General features: G+C 38.8%; 1 protein-coding gene across 7 annotated transcripts in view; it reads left to right on the top strand.

The window, feature by feature from the left end:
• FMNL2 (formin like 2) overlaps positions 1-25014 on the top strand; it is a 329619-nt gene that overhangs the window by 237133 nt on the left and 67472 nt on the right. For 6 of the 7 annotated variants that reach the window (XM_040229083.1, XM_040229081.1, XM_040229084.1 and 3 more), the window contains exons 5-7: positions 176-259; positions 3194-3346; positions 23809-23917. In XM_040229083.1, coding sequence (XP_040085017.1) covers positions 176-259; positions 3194-3346; positions 23809-23917 — 346 coding nt within the window. The remainder of the gene's footprint in view (positions 1-175; positions 260-3193; positions 3347-23808; positions 23918-25014) is intronic. The other variant, XM_040229086.1, reaches the window with a different exon arrangement.

Below are 25014 nucleotides of genomic sequence, written 5' to 3' on the forward strand. Positions count from 1 at the left end.
AACACTGGAGTGGGTTGCCATTTCCTCCTTTAGGGAGTCTTCCCAACCCAGGGATCAAACCCTCATCTCCTGCATTGGCAGGCAGATTCTTTACCACTGAAGCACCTGGGAAAACCCTTTTATGGTAGAGCATATGATAATCTTTGCCAATGAATTTTTTTTTTCCCCGAAACAGATGGGTCAGAGAGTTTCTGAATGAAGAAAACAAAGGTCTCGATGTTCTGGTAGAATATCTATCATTTGCGCAGTATGCAGTAACGTAAGTAAAACCTGGCTTGTTTCCTTTTAAATTTTGTGTGGTCACAGAAGATGCAGCTCAGTGGTAAAATTAGATACCACGCTGAGGGGAAAAACCCAGAAGCGATGTGGTAAGGCTTAAGGAGGTTTGTTTCTGTTTGAGTAACTAAAAGAAAATCACATAATTGTTGTTAGAAATGCTTTTATGGCAAAAATAAAACGGGAGTAAGATCACCCTTAAAGGAGTCCTTATTTCAAAAGAAGTGCTTTCTTTAGTACTCAGGTTTCATATGTTCATATGGCAGAATACTCTAGCAATTATTGGAAGAGGTATTATGATATATTATTGAGTGAATAAAGCAAGGTACAGAAGAGTGGCTTCTTTTTTATTAAAAAAAAACTTGTATGTATATATTTGTATGTGCTAGTGAATACAGAGAAAATTAATGCAGAAATAGATACTAAACATAGTGGGAGTGGAGGAAATGGGGTAAGCAAGAGGTTAAATGTATATATATTTGTATTGTTTTGACTTTTCCTTTACAGGGGGTAAAAAAGAAAAAAATGGGGAAGAGCAGGAAAAATTGTACTATTTCACCTTGCTTTTGTTGATTCACAGTTTTCTCATTTGCTAGGCTTCTGGAAAGGTTTACAGTAGGAATGAAAAGTGTATGTTTGAATGATGCATTCTTTTCTCCACTTTCCCTCTTTAATCGAAAACGATTCCAATATCCAGAGATGGACACTCTCACACACACATATTAAGGAAATAATACTGTATTATTTTTAATTTTATTGGAAGGCATTTTGGCCTACATGGTGCTTTTTTTTGGGTCTCAGTTCTTCTTTTTAAAGCGAGAACTTGTTTTTTTATTGCTCCACTTTAAGATGTAACCACGTGTTATCTTATAATCCTCACTACTTCCTTGAGAATTGGTGAAGAGAAAGCTGTAATTATTCCTGCCTTGTTGCTGCAGAAACTAAAGTGTTAACTGAAACTGGCTTGATGAGTTTCAGTTTTGATAGCTTTGTATATGATATGGACTATATTAAGAAAATTCAATAGATAAGTTCTTGTCTTCATGAGAAATTGTCTTCTGAAATATAATGCTATTGTTTATAGCATACTCTTCCAAAGGTTGTTTCTTATCTACCCCTATTACATCAAAAACTGCTAATCTCCGCTACACTTCATATTATATGGCAAAATGGAATAGAAGTGTTATCCTGTTGCATATTTTAAAATCTAGAAGAGTATTTAATAAGGAACTAAGGAAGGACTAAGAAACTTCAGGAATAATGGAAAAGAATTGTGTACTATTTGTAATCTGTTTGCTGTAATCAACCTTTTACACCATCACATCAGAGCTTATAAACCAGCTTTCCCAAATGCAGCTACTCATAAGACCAGTGGGAAAAGGTCATGCTTCTCCAAGGGAATTTTTCTAATTTGAAGCCCAAGAACAAAGACAACAGCAACAAAAAAAATAAGAACTCAGAGCTTTTAGTTCCTAATCTTCTACTATTTTAATTTTAGAATTAACTTTACAGTCTTTGCTTATTAGTCTTATTTTTGGTTTAATTAGAAAATTATATGTAGATAAGTAATTTATGTTTTATCCTTTCTTGAAACTAAATGGGCTGAAAAAATTTCTTGCTATTTCTTAGCATGTGGCAATTTTCTTTCCCATGTAATGTGAAACAGCAGACTCATGCAGTTCCCCTAAAACAGGAGCATTCACCAAGTTGCGCGTTTCCTTTTTCTGCTCGGTGAGGGGCTGGGAGGATGAGCTGAGAGGACCATAAGGATGCTGAACAGCTGAACATATGGGGGCTGCAGAGTGACTTAGCACGAGTCTTAATGACATGGGTGATCTTAGGATGCCCCTAGGCTTACTTTCTCTGATGTCAATTATAGGCTTCTATTTTTAATATTTAAGGATCTGTTTGATTACTCAATTCCACCTCTTTTCTGTTCACTGGTTTCTGGATCCTAAGGAACAACAGAATTGTTAGACCCATTCAATGACTGTGCATCCATCTCTGTTATCTGGATTAGAATTTAATAGATGGAGAGTATCACTTAGTTTACAGATGGTTGTTCTAAGCAGATATTTTCTTTTGGCAGTCACACTAGTATAAAAACTCATACTTGCTATTTCTAATATGTGTTATTGATATTTCTTCCATGATAGCCTCCAAAATCTTACAGATGATACTAGTTAAAGCTGCATTCTGTTTATTTTCCACCTGATCAGATGTTCTTGTTGGAACTATGGCTAGAAACCATTGACAAAATATATTTTTGAGAAAGTAGAACTACTAACTTTGGCAGGGGAAAAATGCATAGAACACAGAGGCCTGTGTGTTAAAAATTTGTTCCTAAAATTATACAGGGATGAGCAATTTAGCCATTTATTCTAACATGGTTAACATGAGTAATAACCGCAAAAATATGCCAGAGAAACAACAGCCCTACTTTAAAGAGCACCACACTAGGGAGAGATTCCAAAATCAAAGCAAATTCATAACTTTGCAAGTAATGTATCACATATGGTTGGAAAAGCACATTTGCCAACACACTAGGGGAAAATGCTCGGTGAAAATTGACGGGTAGGAATAAATTAGTATAAGCCTAACATATTGACTCGTTAAAGCAAAATGTAGACAGCTCTAAGATCTTTTTTCCCTGTCCCATCAGAGCTCATTAGTAATCAGTAAGTCAGCAAGCCTTATAATAAGATGCAAATAACACATTCCTAGTTGTCATTCTGTATTTTTGAAGCTAACACATAGTCCATGGAAATTCATTTGTATTCCATTATCAGTTTTCTTTGTTTGCAAAAACTACCCATATTAAGGTGCAGATGTGTAATTGGAAGGAGCGAGTTTTACACATCCATGTGTTTGTGTGAATCTGAATTAAGTCTTGAGTGGCATTTCTCTTTTGTTTTAGTTTTGACTTTGAAAGTGTGGAGAGCACTGTGGAGAGCTCGGTGGACAAATCAAAGCCCTGGAGTCGGTCCATTGAGGACCTGCACAGAGGAAGCAACCTTCCTTCCCCCGTGGGCAACAGTGTATCCCGCTCGGGAAGACATTCTGCCCTGCGGTGAGTGCCTGGATTCAGGAACAGGCGGGTTTGGTAGGATACGTTGAGACAACTTCTGTTGAGGATCCTGGGCTGTGTATGTATCACTCGTATCTTGTCCCACAACACTTGTGTTATCAACGATTCCAAATGCGGATTCCTACGGGAGTTCATGGGATCATCTGTTGGGCAATACTCAATGCCTATAAGTAGCTCGCTGCAAATACTACTCTTTCAGCATAGAAAGAAAATTCTTCCAAGTGACACAGCAGAGCAGTCTCCATAGACAGATCAGTTCCTGAAACCCAGGAGATGCTCACATCCTGGGCTGTTTCCTAGGTAGAGTCAGCACACTGAGATCTGAGAATCTCAGGAACTCCTTATTGTTATTTAAACCCTACTCCTTCCTCTCTTCTTCCTCTGGTAACTCAGGTGTGTCTTCTGTGGGTTGTGTTCTTAGTCATAGGTGCAGTGATTATTTTTATTAAAGACATGCCTTTAAGCACTGTTCCTTGGGTTGGGTGTGCTCTCCATTGTCAACCTTCTGTTTCCTCCTACAAATTCCTTCTCCTTTGGTTGAAATACCACCTTGCTAAGGGAGGATGGGGGGTGAACACCTGTATTACTGCTGAGTATATCACTGAAATTGTACATTCACTCATACCTACTGTAGAGCTTGGTGGGTTTTTGTCATGGAAAGTTAAAGTCTTTATAAATTCAGTTCTGCTCAGGATTTGATGTTTGAATAGTATGCTTCTTATCAGCCATGCAGATTTTCCTTGTTTGGAAATGCCAAAAATATTAACAGCTTTGGAATTATTCAATAATAATAATAATGAAGAATTGTATGTCAATTCATCTCACGATTTTTGCAATAGGTCAAGGGCTATAGGAGCCTGGTGGGCTGCTGTTTGTGACGTTGCAGAGTCAGACACGACTGAGCGACTAGGCATGGCACATATACAAGTTTCCCAGGTGGTAAAGAAACAGGTTGCCAGTCTTGTTAATAAACCTAAAATTGACTTTTGGCCAAAAAAAAAAAAAAAAAAGAATCGCTTGCTGATGCAGGAGATGCAGTTTCAGTCCCTGGGTTGGGAAGATCCCCTGGAGAAGGAAATGGCAACCTACTCCAGTATTCTTGCCTGGGAAATCCCATGGATAATCAAGCCTGGTGGACTATATATAGTCCATGGGCTTGCGAAGAGTTGGATACAACTGAGTGCGTGTGTGTGCACACACAGGTGCGTGCACACACACACACACACACAGGGGCTATATAACCTGCTAGTCTGCATCAGGTTAACATGTGGACAGAGGATTATGTGGGCTGATTGGGAAGTTGAAGGAGGGCCAGTTGTGCCTGAAGAACTCCCTAATCACTCTGTAACCCAAACAGAAAGTCTTACCATTGATACAGCTATAATGATGTGTAAGGAATTTAATTGATAAAAGTACATTTTTAATTTGCTTTTTCATTGTTTCTTACCTGGAAGGTATCATATACTGGACAGCTACCATCTTAACAAGAAGTTATTTATCTTTAACTGCAGGATAATTGCTTTACAATATTATGTTGGTTTCTGACATACATTAACATAAATCAGCCATTGGTATACATATGTCCTCTCCCTATAAATCCTCCCTCCCACATAATTCATTGTAAATTGGAAAAAAAAAAGACCCAAAGTATATAGAGAGACATGATGGAAATACTGTTTTGAGAAACTTGGGAAGCATTATGACATTTCTGGTTGGCAGGTGTGTTGACCAAATAAGAAGCCAACATTGTGTTCTTTTATTTGTGTTTAAACAGTTTCAGGCTCAGGAATGGAACATTTGAAATTCCTTTGACTCCTTCAGGTCAGTTCAGTTCAGTTACTCAGTTGTGTCTGACTCCTTGCAACCCCATGAATCGCAGCACGCCAGGCCTCCCCGTCCATCACTAACTCCCAGAGTTCACTCAAACTCACGTCCATCAAGTCAGTGATGCCATCCAGCCATCTCATCCTCTGTCGTCCCCTTCTCTTCCTGCCCCCAATCCCTCCCAGCATCAGAGTCTTTTCCAATGAGTCAACTCTTCACATGAGGTGGCCAAAGTACTGGAGTTTCAGCTTTAGCATCAGTCCTTCCATGAACACCCAGGACTGATCTCCTTTAGAATGGACTGGTTGGATCTCCTTGCAGTCCAAGGGACTCTCAAGAGTCTTCTCCAACACCACAGTTCAAAAGCATCAATTCTTCAGCGCTCAGCTTTCTTCACAGTCCAACTCTCACATCCATACATGACTACTGGAAAAACCATAGCCTTGACTAGACAGACCTTTGTTGGCAAAGTAATGTCTCTGCTTTTGAATATGCTATCTATGTTGGTCATAAGTTTCCTTCCAAAGAGTAAGCGTCTTTTAATTTCATGGTTGCAGTCACCATCTGCAGTGATTTTGGAGCCCCCAAAATAAAGTCTGACACTGTTTCCAGTTTCCCCATCTACTTCCCTTGTAGTGATGGGACCAGATGCCATGATCTTTGTTTTCTGAATGTTGAGCTTTAAGCCAACATTTTCACTCTTCTCTTTCACTTTCATCAAGAAGCTTTTTAGTTCCTCTTCACTTTCTGCCATAAGGGTGGTGTCATCTGCATATCTGAGGTTATTGATATTTCTCCTGGCAATCTTGATTCCAGCTTGTGCTTCCTCCCACCCAGCATTTTTCATGATGTACTCTGCATATAAGTTAAATAAGCAGGGTGACAACATACAGCCATGACTTACTCCTTTCACTATTTGGAACCAGTTTATTGTTCCATGTCCAGTTCTACTGTTGCTTCCTAACTTGCATATAGGTTTCTCAAGAGGCAGGTCAGGTGGTCTGGTATTCCCATCTCTTTCAGAATTTTCCACAGTTTATTGTGATCTACACAGTCAAAGGCTTTGGCATAGTCAATAAAGCAGAAATAGATGTTTTTCTGGAACTCTCTTGCTTTTTCGATGATCCAGTGGATGTTGGCAACTTGATCTCTGGTTCCTCTGCCTTTGCTAAAACCAGCTTGAACATCTGGAAGTTCATGGTTCATGTATTGCTGAAGCCTGGCTTGGAGAATTTTGAGTCCTTCATGGGTCTCAAAAAAAAAAAAAAAAACCAATATAGCAATAAATTTTATGACACTTGTTGACTTGAAGCTTCGATTTTTGGTTTTTAAACAACGTGTATCAGTGTATTCCAGGTCTAATGGATTCTAATTCTGTATTTGGTCATTTGATAGCATCTCTAACTTGTAAAAACAGCAACCAGAGGTACAGGCATATGCAGCATATTGCTTTTCACATACCCAAAGATTGTTGGGCTTCTCTGATAGGTCAGTTGGTAAAGAATCTGCCTGCAATGCAGGAGACCCCAGTTGGATTCCTGGGTCAGGAAGATCCACTGGAGAAAGGGATAGGCTACCCACTCCAGTATTCTTGGGCTTCTCTTGTGGCTCAGCTGGTCAAGAATCTGCATGCAGTGCAGGAGCCCTGGGTTTGATCCCTGGGTTGAGAAGATCCCCAAGAGAAGGGAAAGGCTACCCACCCCCGTATTCTGGCCTGGAGAATTCCATGGACTGTGTATAGTCCATGCGATCACAAAGAGTTGGACACAACTGAGCGATTTTCAAAGATTGTTTACATACATTTTTTTTCTCTCTTCCTTCTCCTTCCTCTCTCCCCTTCCTTTTTTCTGCTGCCTCCACTCTTTGACTTTATTTTTGTTGGTCATCTTTTTCATTCTTCCACGTCATTTCTGATCATCATTTCCTCCTCTCTCTTGCCCTTTCTCGTCCTCCTGTCTCCTCTTCCTCCGGTTCCATTCATCTCTCATGTCACCACCAGGTTAGTTTCTCTGCCTGAGTATCTTCAGTTCAAATGCCACCAGAGCTGCTTCTCCCCTTGTTGCCTCTGGAGCAACTGTGGTTTACACATTGATGACAGGGTTCAAACCGGAACGTCTTGTAAGTCATGGATGATAATGACCGTGACACCCAAGAGAGCTTGTAGTGTGTGACAGCAGAGCATGGTACCTGCTCTCTGTGTTATAGTATGATAACTGCATGGCTTCATTCCATCACCTTGTACTGGGATAAAGCCCAGTACCTTTTAAACTTTGATTCTTTCTGTTACCATATTATGATTCTTCATTTTAAGAGTTTGAGCCTTCAAGCAATACTGCATTTTAACTAATATTACAGGTTTGTTTGTTTTTTGACTGATAAAAAAGGCACTTAGTCACATTCTGTAGAGACGACTTATTCTGGTATCTTTGTTTGATTAGAATATGTCTTCTGTATCCAAATGCAGATTTTAGTTTTCTCATCCCCATCCCCAGATAATAATGTAGATTCAGCAGTCTTAATCTATATCACTTGACAAAAGGGTTGGTTAAAAACTTGGAGGAAGAAATGAGATTTCAAGAAATTTAAAACACTTCATATATATATATATATATATAAGACAAATATATATATAAGACAATAAATGTGGCTTGATTGAAGAAAAGGAAAAATGGTCTACTTTAAAAACAAAATTCTAATGGTGCACTCTCCTTTTCATATTTAGCCTTTTAAAAATACTTAAAATAGATGGTTAAGCATTTTATGACATGACATTCACCTGGAGTTGTATCAGCTTGTAGATTCTGTACTATCATAAGTTTGTCAGAGTAGCCAGTTGTAGAAATGTTTATTGATGCAATGGGAACCTTGAGTGTGCTGTCTCATAAGCTTAGAGTCTGGTGTGCCTTCAGTTAAGACAGATTTCTGTTACTGATCTAGCTAAATTAAATGATGTCCTTTATGCATATATGGACACTCTAGACTTTTTAAGGCAAAGATTTCATTAACTCAGATGTAAGAGAAAGTAATTTTTAAGAATGTCATGGTTAATGCCACTAAACTTAAATAAGCTGACTTCCCTGGTGGCTTGGATGGTAAGAGCAGCTGCTTACAATGCAGGAGACCCAGGTTTGATCCCTGGGTTCAGAAGATACCCTGGAGAAGGAAATGGCAACCCACTCTAGTACTCTTGCCTGGAAAATCACATGGACAGATGGAGGAGCCTAGTAGGCTACATTCTGTGGGGTTGCAAAGAGTCGGACACGACTGAGCAAAATCACTTTCTTTCTATAGTTAATAAATCAGTATTACAAGGTTTAAAAGAAAGTGGTGGAGCATTAGGAATCTGGAGGGAAGATCAGATTTAAACTGGGACTTTGAAGGATGGCCAGAGTTGCTTGTCTGGGTGAGGAAAGGCTGTTGCAGGTAGAGGTAAAATGAACGAACATGGGATGACCAAAATCTTACATCAGAGATCAGATCTGTTTGGGATAGAGGGAAGATCCTGCCTCTCTGGGACAGAGGTTCTGTGATCTTTGCAGTGGGATAGGACTGTCTAATGGCGACTGGGTCATAGACATACCAAACTGGGAAAGCCTTGCAGGTCACCCTTACTGACCTTCCCACTTAAAGAAAATCATGACCCCATATTTTCTTTAATATGTATTAACTCCTACTTACATTTCTTTCTAAGATTTCCTAGAACAAATTTTACTGTTTTTCCTGAGATTATTATCTTAATGGACTGGTATTTTGTGAAGTCATCATCACTATATTTAGCACTTACATATACTTATTGGATTTACATGAAGAGTTCAAATTTACATCCTTGTTTACACATCTTTAATCCTTTCCTGGCAATGTTTTTCATAGGAGTAATTTTTAAAAATTGCTTAAAAATGAGCACAAAGATATTGGTAGCATTGATTTTTATTGAGGAGAAAAATAGAATTTGTTGAGTGTCCACTGTGTGCCCGGCACTGTCCTAAGAGCCCTCTGTGATTGTTCACTGCTTACAAAGCCTCTACAAGATACATACCTGCCGCGGCTGCTGCTGCTAAGTCACTTCATTCGTGTCCGATTCTGTGCGACCCCAGAGACGGCAGCCCACCAGGCTCCCCCGTCCCTGGGATTCTCCAGGCAAGAACACTGGAGTGGGTTGCCATTTCCTTCTCCAATGCATGAAAGTGAAAAGTGAAAGGGAAGTTGCTCAGTTGTGTCTGACTCCTAGCGGCCCCAGGGACTGCAGCCTACCAGGCTCCTCCGTCCATGGGATTTGCCAGGCAAGAGTATTGGGGTGGGGTGCCTTTGCCTTCTCCACATACCTGCTACTACTAGTTAATACTGTCACTCTGAGGAAACCAAGGCCTCTAGCGGTTAGGCAACTTGCCTGGGATCTGAAGTGAGGTGGCCAGACCCCAACTGTCATGTCACATGATCCTGCCTATATCTTCACAAAATGATTTTTTTTCCCTCAGTAAATATACTGTTTTAATATCAGGGTGTCCAAATGGAGTTATGTAAATTGTACAGTGCAGAAGAGGACTTGTTAAGCCTTCCCAGAAACTGTGTCTTTTTCTACTTCACCCAAAGGTGCTAAATGCCCCAGTGGAGACCTGATGAATGTGCTGGATTTTATGTACTTTACAACCATTAGAAGATAACCTTCATATAGAAACGTGAAGGAAGTTTCCTAAATGAAAGACAGGAACAAGAAAGTTCTCTATGAATACAGTTTTGTTTTTACCTATTTGGAAGTGAGGGCTTCCCAGCGGGCACAGTCGTAAAAAATCCGCCTGCCAGTGCAGGAGATGCGGGAAACACAGGTTTGATCCCTGGATTGGGAAGATCCTCTGCAGCAGGAAGTGGCAACTCACTGCAGTACTCTTGCTTGGAGAATTCCATGGACAGAGGGAGCCTGGAGGGCTACAGTCCATGGGGTCACAAACAGTCAGACATGACTGAGCACACACACACACACACACATTTGCAAATGGGAAGACATTGAAAAGAAGGTTTATTGACTGGAGATAGTGACTATTTTTACTGAAAAGGAGATTATGAATGAATTCTTCAAGTTTCTGTTTTTATGATTTTAGAACTGACATAAAGTGCATATACTGTGTACTCATGGATCAGATAGGGAGAGGCCACTTAAGAAAGAACCTTTCTTTCTTGGAATTTTGGAATTTGGCTTTTATTTGGAAGGCAGTGGAATGGAAATCACACAAGGTGTGTAGGGTCTGGTAAATGCCTTGGATATTGACTGGAGTGAAAGATTGCTGAGGCAGCTGGTGCTTAGACCTACGTGTGAGATGCCCAAGGCTTAGAATATAGAGCAGAGACCAGCAGAATGATAAAAAACAGAAGCTTTGTGTCTGATTGATTAGAAGAGGAATTGAACCATTAGTAAAAAGGGGAAAAGCTGGAATCTGGAAAGGATCTCAGATGTCATTTAGTCCAACTCTTTGTTGATGAGGCACTTGAAGTCAAGCTCAAAGACCTTATTTCCTAAGCAGCTAAGTCATTCCTACAGACCGATTTCCATATGTGTGGGCTAAGGGCCCACGTGGCTCATTGGCTTTCATTTGCGATAGTTACTTCTGTTCATAGCAGTTTTCTTGATCTCTTCATAACAGTGATCCTATCTACAGCTATGAAAATACCAACTCACTACCAGTTTGCTTATAAAGTAAGTGATATTTTAAAAGAGATGAGCTCTTTTAAGCTCTTACAAGTTTTTATTTCAGCAGTAGCATTTTACCTTGAATTTCTATTGTTGGGCAAAGAAGATCACCTAAACTTTTAACTTAAACTATTACAGTAGCAGATAAAAAATATACTTGAGTTTTATAGTTAGAAGTGAAAACACTTTTATCGTGATTCTCAACAAGGAGATTGAACTCAGTTTTGTTCATTTTCCAACTTCTGTAAATTAAGAATGTAATTTCTGAAATGATCATTATTCTCTCCTTCTTCTCCCCCCAAATTATATAAAATCAACTCAGATCTTCTGTAGTTGATGACTGAGACTTGTAATCTATATTTTATTCTACGTGTATTCCTTTCCCTTAACTTTATTTATTCTAAGTTTTCCCTATGGAAGGATCTTGAAGAACTTACCTTATCTGCCAGCTTGAAGGGGAAAAGTTAAAAAGAAAAGTATATTTAAACAGTCATTCTCAAGGTTTGAAGTTTGTCTGTTCACCAGATGAGATGGCAGATGTTGGTTAAAATTTTCAGTAACGCTTACTTTAGAAGGAGAGAAAATGCTGAAAAGTAGAAGCAGAAAGAGTAACGGATGATCATTACAGCCAATACCTGAGTTTTATTTCCGAGGAAGGGTCAGTGTTGAAGATGCCCCTTAACGTGCTAGACAGTTGACCTGAAGATCTAAAGTTGCAGAAAATGCAGTACCCATGTATAGAAGAAAGACTTTGTAAATTCCTAGACTTTCCAAAAATAATCTGTAACTACAAATTGTCACTTTTCCTTTTCAGCACATTTGTAAGCAGAAACAAGTTTGAAGTGTTAGGCTGTTGTGTTTCAGATTTTTGCATTTCTTTTTTATTGGGTGTTGTAAAAAGAGAAAAATGTACTTGGGTTAAGAGGGTACATTCCAGATTCTCAGCTCGAAACTGATTTTAATGACCTGGCTAGTAGAAATGGTGACAGTTGTAATTATAGCTTGTGGGTGCACCATACTGGCAGATGTCAGGCATTTTTCACTGTGAGGTTTTCTTCCCTTGTTCCACTTCTTTATTGGGTCTTTTGTCCAATAGAAAATCGACGGAAAGAGGCTATGTGGAAATGGAAAAACAAGCCTACCTGACCAGTGCATTGTTTCACAGATTCTCAGATCAGATCTAGGACCTACCTCATAGGTTGTGAGATTAACAGTTCCTGTTAAGAACCTGGCACAGTAGTGTGTAGTCAATAAATGTGAACTGTATAAGATTGAAAAAAAATACTGAAGATGACTTAGCAAATTCCTCCAGCTACAGTCTGGTACCTTCATCTGCAAGATTGATTGCATCCATAATATGTGAAGGGTGCATTGCTAAATGCTGAGGATACAGAATGACACATGGAATAATACATTTGTACATAATATATTCATTCTTGATAAGTGAATTTTTCATATTTGCATCATTATATCTTCATAAAATTATAGGAAAGTATTCGAGAATTATTAGCCTCATTTTACAGACAAGAAGGCTCAGAGAAGTTACCCGTAGGTAGTAAGTGATAGAGCCAGAATCTATAATCTGAGTCTTCTAACTTCTTTCCACTCTGTCAGTGTCTTTATATACGATTTGATTGAGAAGAGTGTGCGTGTGTTCATGCTCCTACTAATACATGTTAAGTATCACTTGTGTATAACCAGAACTAATTATATGGAACCTTAGAGACTAGAGTGAACACCCAAACCTAGAGAAGAGTCATAACTTCGTCTACATGTGACACGTGAGGAAGGTTGGGAGGAGAAGGGAGCAGCCGGGGGAGGAAGGGAGAGCTGTAGGAGCAGTGGTCAGCTGTGAGACTGCATGGTTTGTTCAGGAAACAGTGAACAGATAAGTCTGCCTAGAAGTCATGTAGAACCAGGTTATGTACTGTGTTATGTACACATACAGATGTGAGAGTTGGTATAAAGAAAGCTGAGTGCTGAAGAATTGATGCTTTTGAACTGTGGTGTTGGAGAAGACTCTTGAGAGTCCCTTGGACTGCAGGGAGATCCAACCAGTCCATCCTAAAGGAAATCAGTCCTGAATGTTCATTGGAAGGACTGATGTTGAGCTGAAACTCCCATACTTTGGCCACCTGATGCAAAGAGCTGACTCATTTGACAAGACCCTGATGCTGGGAAAGATTGAAGGCAAGAGGAGAAGGGGACGACCGAGGGTGAGATGGTTGGATGGCATCACCGACTCAATGGACATGAGTTTGAGTAAACTCCAGGAGTTGGTGATGGACAGGGAGGCCTGGCGTGCTGAGGTCCATGGGTTCACAAAGAGTTGGACACGACTGAGCGATTGAACCGAACTGAGTACTGTGTTGAAGGCCAGGCTGTGGAATTGTCATTTTGACACATTGACAATGATTTATTGAAGGTTTATGAAAAGAGGGGCCAAATATTGATGAACATAGAAATATTTCTATTGAAAAGTCACAAGCATTAGTTTCCTTGGACACTTTTCCCATAGGGTCATATCCTAATTAGCCACTCCATAGCAAATGCCTTTTACACAGGAATATAATTGAAAAACAGAAAATTCAAACTAATGGCCCTTCATTCATTTGATGGAGCCTGTTGATTCATGTATTCCATTCAAAATGCATGTAAATGAGACCTTACAGATTCTGTTCTAGCTATCACCTGGTTCTCTGATAGGAGAATCAGATGAACAGAACATTTCCACAACTGAATAGAAACAAATGTTCCTTAGGAGTTTTGTGTAACCAACACCCCCCACATGTCTCTGTTTCCCCCACCTGCTTCATTCCCGCTTCAGACTATCTCGGTTCCACTCTTTCAGCTGTTTCTTTTGGCTTTGGAGACAGAAAAGTGCTTGGTTCATTTTTTTTTTTAGCATCAAGTATTAATATTTTATGAGTTTAATTGATAGAAAAACTATGCCCAGGTGATGTCATGTCTGAATAGTCAGGGAGAGGAAACCTAAAACCCCAAATCTTAGAAAGTTCTATTAGTCCAGACCTTGGAACCATAAAAGACTAGTACAGTTATGCCAAATGATGTGATGTACTCGGATGGCATTGCATTCCGATTGGGCTGAATACTAACATTAGCTTCCAAGGGAGTTCTGATTGCTAGTCTTTATTTATAGGTTTATTTAGTTTATTTAGTTCACTATCTGAGTAGTTCGGTTACTTGAAGATACTTTTGTAAGAAGAATAAAATATGCCTTGTCTTTTTCTGTTGCCAATAGGACCTAAATATTACAAACCTCACAAATGTTAGCATGGAGACTTCACAGAATATTTTCAAAAACCTTCTTGATGGACCCTGGAAAGACCTGGTTAGGTCAGTTCAGGGAACATTCCATTTAAGGTTCTGCAGTAACGTACTGTTCTTGGATAATAGGAGCTCAAAGGGAGAGGCAGACATGTACAAAACTCACATGTAGGAATATGTCTAGAAATAAATATTTCAAGACAATAGATGTGTGATCAGACCTTTTTTTTCTTCAAGGCACCACTGGTTAAATAGCAGTTTCCATTTGATTTTGGTGCTTTGCAGATGTAGATCTTGAAAGAAATTCAGGATTTGATCACATGCAGCTTTTGATCAGGAGTGGGTCTTCTCCTGTACACGCAGAATTATCATAGACACATTACTTATAATTAATTCTTATGTTATCACCCATTGTTATTTTTTAAAGAATACTGCTTTTATTTTTTATTTATTTATGATGCTAAGAACCCTTACCTTGAGATCTACTTTCTCAACAATGTTTAAGTGTATGGTACAGTGTCATTGACTGTAGGCAAGATATTATTCAGCAGATCTCTAGAACTCACTTACCTTGCATAACCAAAACTTTATACTTGTTATTAGCAATTCCCCATTCTGCCCTCTCTTAAGGCCCTGGCAGCCACCATTCTACTCCCCACTTCAGTGAGTTTAACTATTTCAGGATTCTCGTATAAATAGAATCATACAGCATTTGTCCTTCTGTGATGGGCTCTTTTCACATAGTATAATGTCCTCAAGGTTCATCCATGTTATGACATATTGCAAGATTTCCTTTAATTGAAAGCTGAATAACACTCCAGTGTATGTATCTACCATAATTTTCATAATTTTCTTCTTTTTATTTCTGTGACTTTTAATTTTGATATCATTAAAAACTGAAAAAAGGCAACAGTAGTACAATGATTCCTCCTTATGCTCTTAACACAGATTCAGCAATTGTTTTAACATTTTGTCTACTCTGCCATTTGCACATTTGCTTTGTAAATGTACACACTTTTTAACCATTTGAGAACAAGTTACAGAATCATGCCTTTTATACCTAATTATTTTTGTGTAGATACCCTAAGAACAAAGACATGCTCTTACATAACCATGGTGTAATTGTTAAAATCAGAACTTGTACATACTGGCACATTTTTAGTTCAGTCTGTTTAGTTATTCCAGTCTATTTCATAACATTGTTTCAAACTCTGTCCAGAATCCAACACAGGGATCATTTATTGTGCTTAGTTGTGTCTGTGTAACATCCTTTTACTTGGAACCATTCCTTACCCTTTCTTTCTTTTTTTTTTTTAAATTGAAGTATAGTTGCTTTGCAATGTTGTGTTAGTTTTTGCTGGGGAGCAAAGTGAATCAGTCATATGTTTACATATATTCCCTCTTTTTTTTTTTTTTATTTCTTTCCCGTTTACGTCCCCACAGAGCACTGAGTACAGTTCCCTGTGCTCTACAGTAGGTTTTCATGAGTTATCCATTTTATGCATATTAGTGTATATATGTCAGTCCCAGTCTTGGAATTCATCCCACCCACCTGACCCTCTCTTAGTTTCCCGACCAGGGACTGAACTCTTGCCACGGCAGTGAATGCACCAGTCCTAATCACTGGATTGCCAGGGAATTCACAAACTTTTCTTTGTTTTTCAGGACTTTGATATTGTGTGTCTATGTGAATATATAAGTTAATTTTTTATTGAGATATAATTGTTGTGTAACGTTGTGTAACTTATACAATGTGTTGATTTTGTATGTTTATACATTGCAGTGATTACTACCGTAACATCAGGTAACACTTCTGTCACACCACCAAATTTATTTTTTAAAACCATATTTTATCCATATTTATCCACTTAGCTGTTGATTGCATTTAGGTTGTTTCTAGATCTTGGCTTCTGTGAATAGTGCCGCAAGGAATGTGAGTGCAGATACCTCTTTAAGATCTTGGTTTCAGTTATTTTAGAGAAACATCCAGAAGTGGATTTGCTGGAACATTACATGGACGAGTTCTATTTTTGTTTGAGAAACTTCCATACTGTTTTCCATAATGCTTGCGTAACTTGCGTTCCCACCCACAGTGTACATGGGCTCTAATTTATTCTTGTTAACACTTGTTTTTCTTGTCTTTTTTGAATAATACCCATCCTGAAAGTCAGTATGAGGTGCTTTCTCATTGTGGTTTTGATTTGCATTTTCCTGTTAATTAGTGAGCATTTTAAATGTTTAGCCATTTGTATGTATTCTTTGGAGAAATGTCAAGTTCCTTTTGCCCATTCTTTAATTGGATAATTTCTGTTTGTTTTTGCTATTGATTTGTGGGGGTTTCTTGTATATTCTGGATATTAACCCCTTATTACATATTTGGTTTGTAAATTATTTTCTCCCATTCCATAGGTTACCTTTTCACTCTTTCTTTTACTGTGCTTTTTAGATTGATGTAGTCTCACTTGTCTGTTAAGTTCTTAAACCTGAGGGACTCGTTCGGAATTACTGTAGCATTTTTTTTTTTGGACTTTCTTACAGTGAGTTGTGGTTTAAGGACACCAAGACATGGTTATAACCAGAACTCTAGTGAATGCTGTATATAGTTCAGGCTTGAATACATACCTGGTAAGAGAAATTCCTGTGTATCTACTCTGTGGTCAAGTAGATCCAAGAGAGCTACTTCCCCAGGTTTTGTTTGCTGACCTCGACATTCTTTTTGCTTTCTGGACTCAGAAATCGAGGTTTGAGTTGCCTTGTCATTTATTAGATCAACTGGTTGGCTCTCGCTAATCAATCATTCTAACAGTCTTTCAAAGCAGAGATAGCTTCTTCTGCATAGCACCTGCTGCCAGTGCTGGGCAAGTCGAGGTGCTCACTACCAGCTCCTGCACAGATGGATTGCCACCTGTGAAGTAGGCCGCACAGCTGTCACTATAGTACTAAACAGGGCACATTGTATAGGTTTCTTAAAAGATATTTATTTGTGCCAGTTGCTTAAATTTTTTATGTGTTTTACTCCCTACTAGCATTGACGGTAACTTCCACATTTATTATTATTTAATGTAACTTATAAAACACTGGTGCATAAATTAATACAGCCGGTTAGAGTCATTTTTCTTTGGTTTCGATCTTAAGTCAGTTTGGGCACATGTTTTTCTCCACACACATAGAACTTGATGAATACTACTGGCGGTTCTTCCAAGATAGTGTCTTACTATCTTTGCATGTGAGGGTAATGTTTAGTTTTCATTCAGTGCTTGACAAGAGAGCGGGCAGTTCTCACAGTCGATGGAGAAGAGTGCTGGAGAAATTTGGTGGTGTTCCTGTCAGAATGACCTCTCAAAAAGCAGGATTTCCTTAAAACTCTTGAGACTTCAAAAAACAGCCCTAAATATCCCTTCTCCATTATCTTGTCTACAAAGGACAGGAGCTCCAGAAGTTGGACTCGGGGTTGTTTTCTGCCTCTGGGAAACCCCTCTTTTGTGTCCACAGACCTAGAATCTCAAAACTCTTGCTTGCTTGTCTGGAGGAGGAAGGGTAGTCAGGAAGGCATTTAGTCTCCTAACCTCGTGGTCCAGGCATTGGGTCACAGCCCCTCTATACATACGGATTACCCTTGTTTTTCCCTTTGATAGTTCTCTGATCCTGATGTCTTAGAGAACCAGCTCCAAGTCACCAGAGAAATGTAATTCTTGTAGAATCTTGTTTGACTCTTCCTTTGAACTTGAAGGAATTGTTACATGTATTCAGAATGAATAGGTTCTCAGGATTCTCTAAATGTTATGAGATGTCAGTGAAAATGGTAAAGTATAGGACCCATGAAAGCAATGAGAAAACCAGCAAAATAAGCCAGAGCCAACTTTTTTAGAACTCTAGAGAGTAAAGTCTTGTAGCAATCTGGGAAACATCGATTTAGGGAAAACAACTGAATCTCAGTAAGAATAGCTAGCTTTGTGACATTTTAACTTGTGCTGTTTCCCCTTCCTCCTTCTAGATCCAATTTTCTAGTAGCCTCAAAAACCATTAGTTCTCATAATCAGAGTGTAAACCACCAGCCTGGTAGGCAGTGGAGGAGGGACAGAATGGAGCTGCCAGCTTTCTTCCTCCTGCTTTCTCTTCCTCCTCCTATATTAAGCTGGATGGACTGTGAGGTTTGGGAACTGCTAGTGAGGAAGCCAATTTCAAATCTCAGTTAAAGGAACATGTACCATTTACTGCTGAAAAAATCTAGGGTCAGTCGAGATATTATAACGGGCAAGACTTGAGCTTATCTGCCTCAGTTATCCATAGGAGACCATAGGGAAGCTAGTACTGCCTCCCACTGCGGCCTTTTTCATATATCACAATGCATTGGGGCAGTCTCCAACGTGGCCCTGTTTTATATGTTTCATAATAACTCCAGGAAGAAAATATTATAGTACTTGTTTTGCTGTATGTAATTCTGTAACAGAGCACATGCCAAGAATATTAGATTTCCACCGAAGCACCCATATCTTCTACTGAGGCAGTGATGTCATCCTTGTAAAACTTAGGTCTTTGTGGAAAGTTTATTCAAGTAGCCAAAGTGGGATGATCGGTGTTTGTGAAAGATGAAGATAGGTTAGCCTCAAGGGCTGTGGCATAGAACCGGATGTGCCCTTATCTACCCTTTTAAAGATAATACATTGCCTCATATTTACTTGTGTTAACCTGACTAGGCAGGAGCTCCTTGTGCACGCAGTGTTTCACTGTGGTGACTGATTTCATATGAGTTGCTTGCATTTTTAATTGGTGATGGATTCTTGCTGTGATGTTCCAGCCCTACCTAAGTAAATCTGTATGACTCATACGCTTGTTAGAGGTGTGTGGCTCTAATCAATCACCCTCATCGGTTTTCTCTGGAAAGTTAGTCATGGCATTCTGTTTTTATTGGCATCCAGCTGGGTGTGTGTGGGACCAGGGAAAAGGATTTGCAGAGTTTAGTTGTTCTGATGATACTTGGGTCTTTTGCTGCATGTGTTGTGGTAGAATTTAGCCTCTTCACAAAAACCCTCAGCTTGGCTGTCTGTTTACAGACCAGCTCTCCACTCAAGAGGCCTTTGGGAAACATTCTTCCGTGGGATGATTAAAGTAGAGAAAGTGTTATCATCTTATGATCTAGTTAGCCTTCTGTCGTCAGATGAATATAAACCTAGGCCATCTGTGAGAGGTTTTTTTTGGTGCAACTTTTTCTTTATTTGGAGAATACTGTACATCCATTGTAGAAAATTTTAAATATAGATAAAGATGAATGGAAGTGTCTTGTGATTATGTTACGCAGATTTGTGAGATGGTGTGTTTTAAATCTGTGTTAGACACATACATATGGAATCTAGAAAACTGTTTCTGATGAATCTATTTGCAGGGTAGGAATAGAGACACAGACATAGGGAGTGGACTTATGTCCTTAATGGGGGAAGGAGAGGAGAGGACAAATTGAGAGAATAGCATTGACATATACACACTCCCTTGTGTAAAATAGATAACTAGTGGGAGGCTGCTGTATAACACAGGGAGTTCAGTTCAGTGCTCCGTGATGACCTAGAGGGGTGGGAGGGGGGGAGGGGGGAGGGAGGGGGTGTGTGTATATGCATAGCTGCTTCACGCTATTGCGTGGCAGAAACCAACACAACACTGCAGGGCAATTATCCACCAATTAGAAATAAATTTAAAAAACAAACCCACATTAGTAACATTTCATGTTCAATTATGTTCATTGTATGTCGCCTTCTGATACTTACCCCACAATTTGTCCTTTGCTTTTATACTTCTTGAATTAGAGCCTCATTCAAACAACGTTCATATGCCTAAAGATAGTTACCACGATTCAGTCTGTATTAACTTGGTCAAATATGGCTTGATTGAGAAAGGTTGTATGAGGGTTTTCAGGATCATGATTTGCGAGAAAGTGTTCTCATTTGAGGTGTGCCCATCATCACTTCAGTGTACTGTGATGTGCAGGTGTGTGTACACTTATTGAGTTCATTTTACACATTAGAACGTGCATGCAGCAGAAGGGATGGGCTGAGGTGTGAACAGAGAACATCTTAGCACAGAGGCTATCCATAAAATCTCTTGATTCCTAAAGTGATGGTGGCTGAAGCAACATCTTGATCTTTCATTTTCTCTTAGCATTTAATAGAGTTTAGTATAAACAATAGTTGCTTGGGAAAACCAATTTTGGGCCTTAAACACAAGGTTTGGTTTGATTTCCTGTGGTTGATAGAGCACCAGAGGCCAGTTCTTTAAGATTGCTTATTCAATCTGGGAGTGCTTGTGGAGAGTTCAAACGTAGTAAATTGTTAGTGCTAATTCTTTTGGTGTTTTAGAGTCAACTTGAGGATCTATTAAAACCAGCTCTATGCAGATGTGTTCCTTGGAGAGTATTGATATTGTTCATTGGAGCTGGATTTAAAACATTGTTCAAAAAGGTAAAAGGTGGAAAGTTAGGTGATAATTAAAGCAAATAAATATCTGATGACATAAATGGTCAAATTCTACAAAATGGGCATGCTGAAGAGTAGGTTAAAGTACATGCTGACCCATGACACAGTCCCTAGAATCTGGCCTTGGGGACTTAAAGTGATTCTCGGTTGTTTGCAAATACTTCATTTCTGCCGAGGTAAAGAGTTGTGACGTTTATCAGGTGTGCATTTACTTAATAGGGGAGAATTTTTTTGGAATGAGAATTCCAAAATAGAAAAATTTATTACTAAGTTAAAAAAAATCCTTCCTTGCCTGGTAAGTGATTGAGGATAAAGATTTAAAAAGAAAACTTTGCTTACAAGTGGATCAGCCACTGTGTTCTGAAAATGCTCAGATACTACTCTTCTTAGCCACTTAAGCCTTCATTCTATATGGTGGGATAATTATTGGAGGAGTTGGGGAAAGATATCTTTTAAGAGCCAGGACAGAAAACTCTGTTGGGATTACAGCATAGGAACCTTTGACAGGGAATTCATTAGCACATATGGCTGCAGGCAGTAGCTTTTTCATCTGATCACTTAGTGGATGAGTCAGGTTGAGAAGCAACCTGGAGAAAGCGACCGCCCTGAATTCCAGGGAGGAGACCTGGGGGTCTGGTCTCGTCTCTTAACATCTACTTGCTCTGTAGATGTAACATCTTGGGTCATCATTTTTCTCATCTGTATCAGGAAAGGTTGATGTAAATAATATCACAGATCTCCTTAAACTGTCAATACTATGGTTTGTTGTTACTGGTTATGGTGGTGTTTTAACACAAGTTCAAATGTTGCCTTTAATTCTGTTTTTATGTAAATAAAAAATCGGAGAAAAATTAATTTTATATTAACGATCATTCACCTTAGAAAAAAAGTTCAACTTTTTTTAAGCACAGAATAACATTAATAAATTTTTACTTACTTTATCAGTTTTACTTATTGACATCTTTGTATGCTTTCTAAACTCCTTGAATATTGGTAAGTATCCATGTGCTTTTTAATATTAAATACATTTCAAATGTTGATTCAGAAAATGTATTTGAGATTAACCATGTACTACAACAAATACAAGTCTTTTGTGTTAATGTTTAGTAAGTAGGATATTATAATCAATGTTTACTGGTTTCTGCAAATAATGTTAGTAAGGACAATAACTCCTTCTTAGAAAGTCTTATTACGGTATAGCTGATGTTACGGATTAATAAATAAAAGGGAGGAACCTGCTATGTTACTTTATGCCTAGGAAGTACCATTAAATGTGTAAGTTTGGTCTGCTTGCTGGAATCATTAAACTTTATTTGGAAGTGATGTGGAAGTATGTGCCTGTGTGAATGACCTGTTCCGTGGTCTTAAAGAATAGTTGGCTTTGGTCAATATATCTTCTGCAGTCACGGCTGCATTTAAATATAATTTAGCAAAGGATGATTGATTCCCTTCAATAAGACCTTTTCTTTCTTAAAACTTAGATTTCTTTGTTTTACACTAATCATTTGTCTGTTTTATATTAGAGAGTTAGAAATAACTCTCTCTCTAATATAAAACAGACAAGTGATTCCACTAAAGAAATACAAACCTGAGGTTAAAATAAATTCAGAAGGGCAGAGGAAGGGAGAGAACTTTGGGTATAGACTAAGACTACAGGTTCTTGGGTCAGACTGGTCATGTGGTTGTGAAGCAGCCCCAGATTCTGTGAGACCTCGGTCAGGTGTGTTAGCCATCATGCTTGGGTTGGAGTTATGAGAGAGTGCAACGCCTTTTAAAACTATATTTTAGAACTTGAAATTAGGCTTACTAACAGTGAAATCTGAATGTGTTTCCTGAACTTTGTTTTTGCATTCAAAACTAAATTAGGCTATCTTCCATTGCTGAAACGTTATTTTCCAGGGTGAGGAAAGCAGACAGTCCTTAGAAAAAACAGTCCTTAAAAGTAGCATGAGCAAACCAGATTTTGCACAGTCAGGTATGTTGAGGCAAGTTACTTACCGGGGTGCTTTTCAAAAATGTCTTTGGCTCATTAGTAGGCTTATGTAAACGAATCATCTTTTTTTTTTTTTTTCCTGTTTGATAGTTTTTGAATAGAAAATGTCAAAGTTCTGCTCAGCTGAACCGTTGGAGACAAACCTGTTGATTCAGCTTTCAACTCTTAGTCCGCAACTGTGAGACTTCTGAAAGCAGTTAATATTAATCATGGCTTCCTTAAAGTTTTTTAACTAGCTTAATTCAAGGAGAGGGAAGGTCTATAGCTGCTTTTGTGGAGCATTTCTGTCATTGACTCTCAGAAAGTAGTTGATGGCTTTTGAAACTTGCTTTTGTTTCAGGCTTGGAGTTGCCGAGAAAACTTACCTGTTTTTCCTCTGAAGCTGTCATTTAAGGCTCATAATGAAAGCCTTAGAACTGTCATCTTTCTACTTTCCCTGTCTTACACTGTCACTCTTTATGCCTTGTATACTCTGATAAATCTGCAGAAGGGAGAACTAAGGCCTAGTAATGTAGGGTCTCCAGAATGAACCCCGACGTTGTAACATCCTAACCGTTTGAAATGTCACCACATTTCTATCTCAGTTTTAGCTGCTAGACCAGAGTTTGGGTGAGGGTGTGGAGGCATATGTACACTGTTTAGGTTTTGCATATTAAAATTCAGTATCACAGACTGATAAGACAGCTGTATGACCTTGCCTAGGCTTAAACTCTGAAACAGGGACTCTTAAAAGCAGTGATGGGAAGGTACAGTTAAAATTGGGTCAGATGATAGGAGATCTCTGTACAAGCTGAGTTTTACCCCTTTACTTGTTCACATATGTAATCTGCGTGCATGTCATGTCTGGAAATCTAGCTTGGTCTGCACATTAGAGCCTGGCTTGTTGATGAGTCTCATGTACAGTCTGATTTGTTATATGCTGTGAGTGGAGTTGAGCATCACTGTCCACGGGTATATGGCCTGATAAGATGATAACAACTGCACGGAATTGTCTAGGCCTCACAGTCTGTGGAAACAATTTTGTGGTGATGGGGTGCTTGTGGTGCTTGATAGGTTTGTTAGTGGTGGTTTGACTTGCAATTTTCATTTAGGTGTAGGAACAAGTAGAGAACAGTGTCCATTTTTAAAGTGCATCTGCCCATGCTAAGAAAGTAATCCTTAGTTTTATAGAAGTTTCCCTTTTTATTTGTAGATACAATACTTTGCCAAGCAGAAGAACCCTGAAAAATTCAAGATTAGTGAGTAAGAAAGATGACGTGCATGTCTGTATCATGTGTTTACGTGCCATCATGAATTATCAGGTATGTTTCTGTTTATAATTCTTGAAAAAAAATCTGAAATCATCAGACTCACTGTTGTTCTCTTTGGTATCTTTGCATTTCTATTTGAAGTAAATATCAGGATTTACTGAAATTTTTTAGAGGAGAAAGGTCTGGTTCCTTCTACTGCTCATAATTCATCGCCCTTTTAGTTAGCATTTCTGCTGTATAATGTATTTAAAGGGAAGACATTTTCCTCCTCCAGTGGTGAGCTTGTCTAGATTACTTGGTAAGTGTTTGTGACTGTTAGAGTAAGCCACTGGTTTGGGGCAATAATGGAACGACTTTAGGAACCTGGGAATGAATAATGCTCTCACACTGGGTAGGTCATCGTTCCTCAAAGAGTTATGTGATGACAGGCAAGGAATTATAATTACTGTGTGTTGGACCCTGTGGTTCCTAATCTTCACGAGAAGCACTTAGAGGATGCTTGGTGGAAGAGCAGAGTCCTCCTTAGATGACTGATACGGATTATCTTCACGGTGAGAATCACTGGGAGTTACTAATTACAGTATGTGGGATTAATCCTAACGACAGAGTGGGAATTAGAGCCTGGAGTATCTACGGTGAGCTGAAGGGTCAAAAGTATAGTTATAAAATCAAACCATGGCTGAGAATGTAGACACAGTTCAAATAAGAAAGCAGGATTTTATCTCCATCAACACAGATTCTATAGACGGATCCAAATAGAAACCGATGGTAAATACATAGATCAGTATTAGAGTTCAAACCCAACATAAACTTGCCAGATTAAATTTAAGAAGGGAAACATGCATTTATTCTTTCAGTCAATTAATTTTTTTGAGCATTGCCCGATAGACCCTATTCTAGGCATAGGGAACACAGCAGCAAAAAAATCAATACCCCAGGGAACTTACTTTCTATTGAGGGGAGACAGTGATAGACAATTGGTGAATTATGTAGCACTCCAGATAATAACAGTGATGAAATAAAAGCTGACACTTACGCAGTGCTTCCTATAGTCTAGGACTTTAAAACATATTACTTCATTTAAGCCTCAAAAGAGTCCTGTGGGATTGGTAATATTACTTGTACTCATGAAGAAACTGAAATACAGA

Source organism: Oryx dammah, unplaced genomic scaffold (assembly GCF_014754425.2).
Source record: "Oryx dammah isolate SB20612 unplaced genomic scaffold, SCBI_Odam_1.1 HiC_scaffold_27, whole genome shotgun sequence".
NCBI lineage: Eukaryota > Metazoa > Chordata > Mammalia > Artiodactyla > Bovidae > Oryx > Oryx dammah.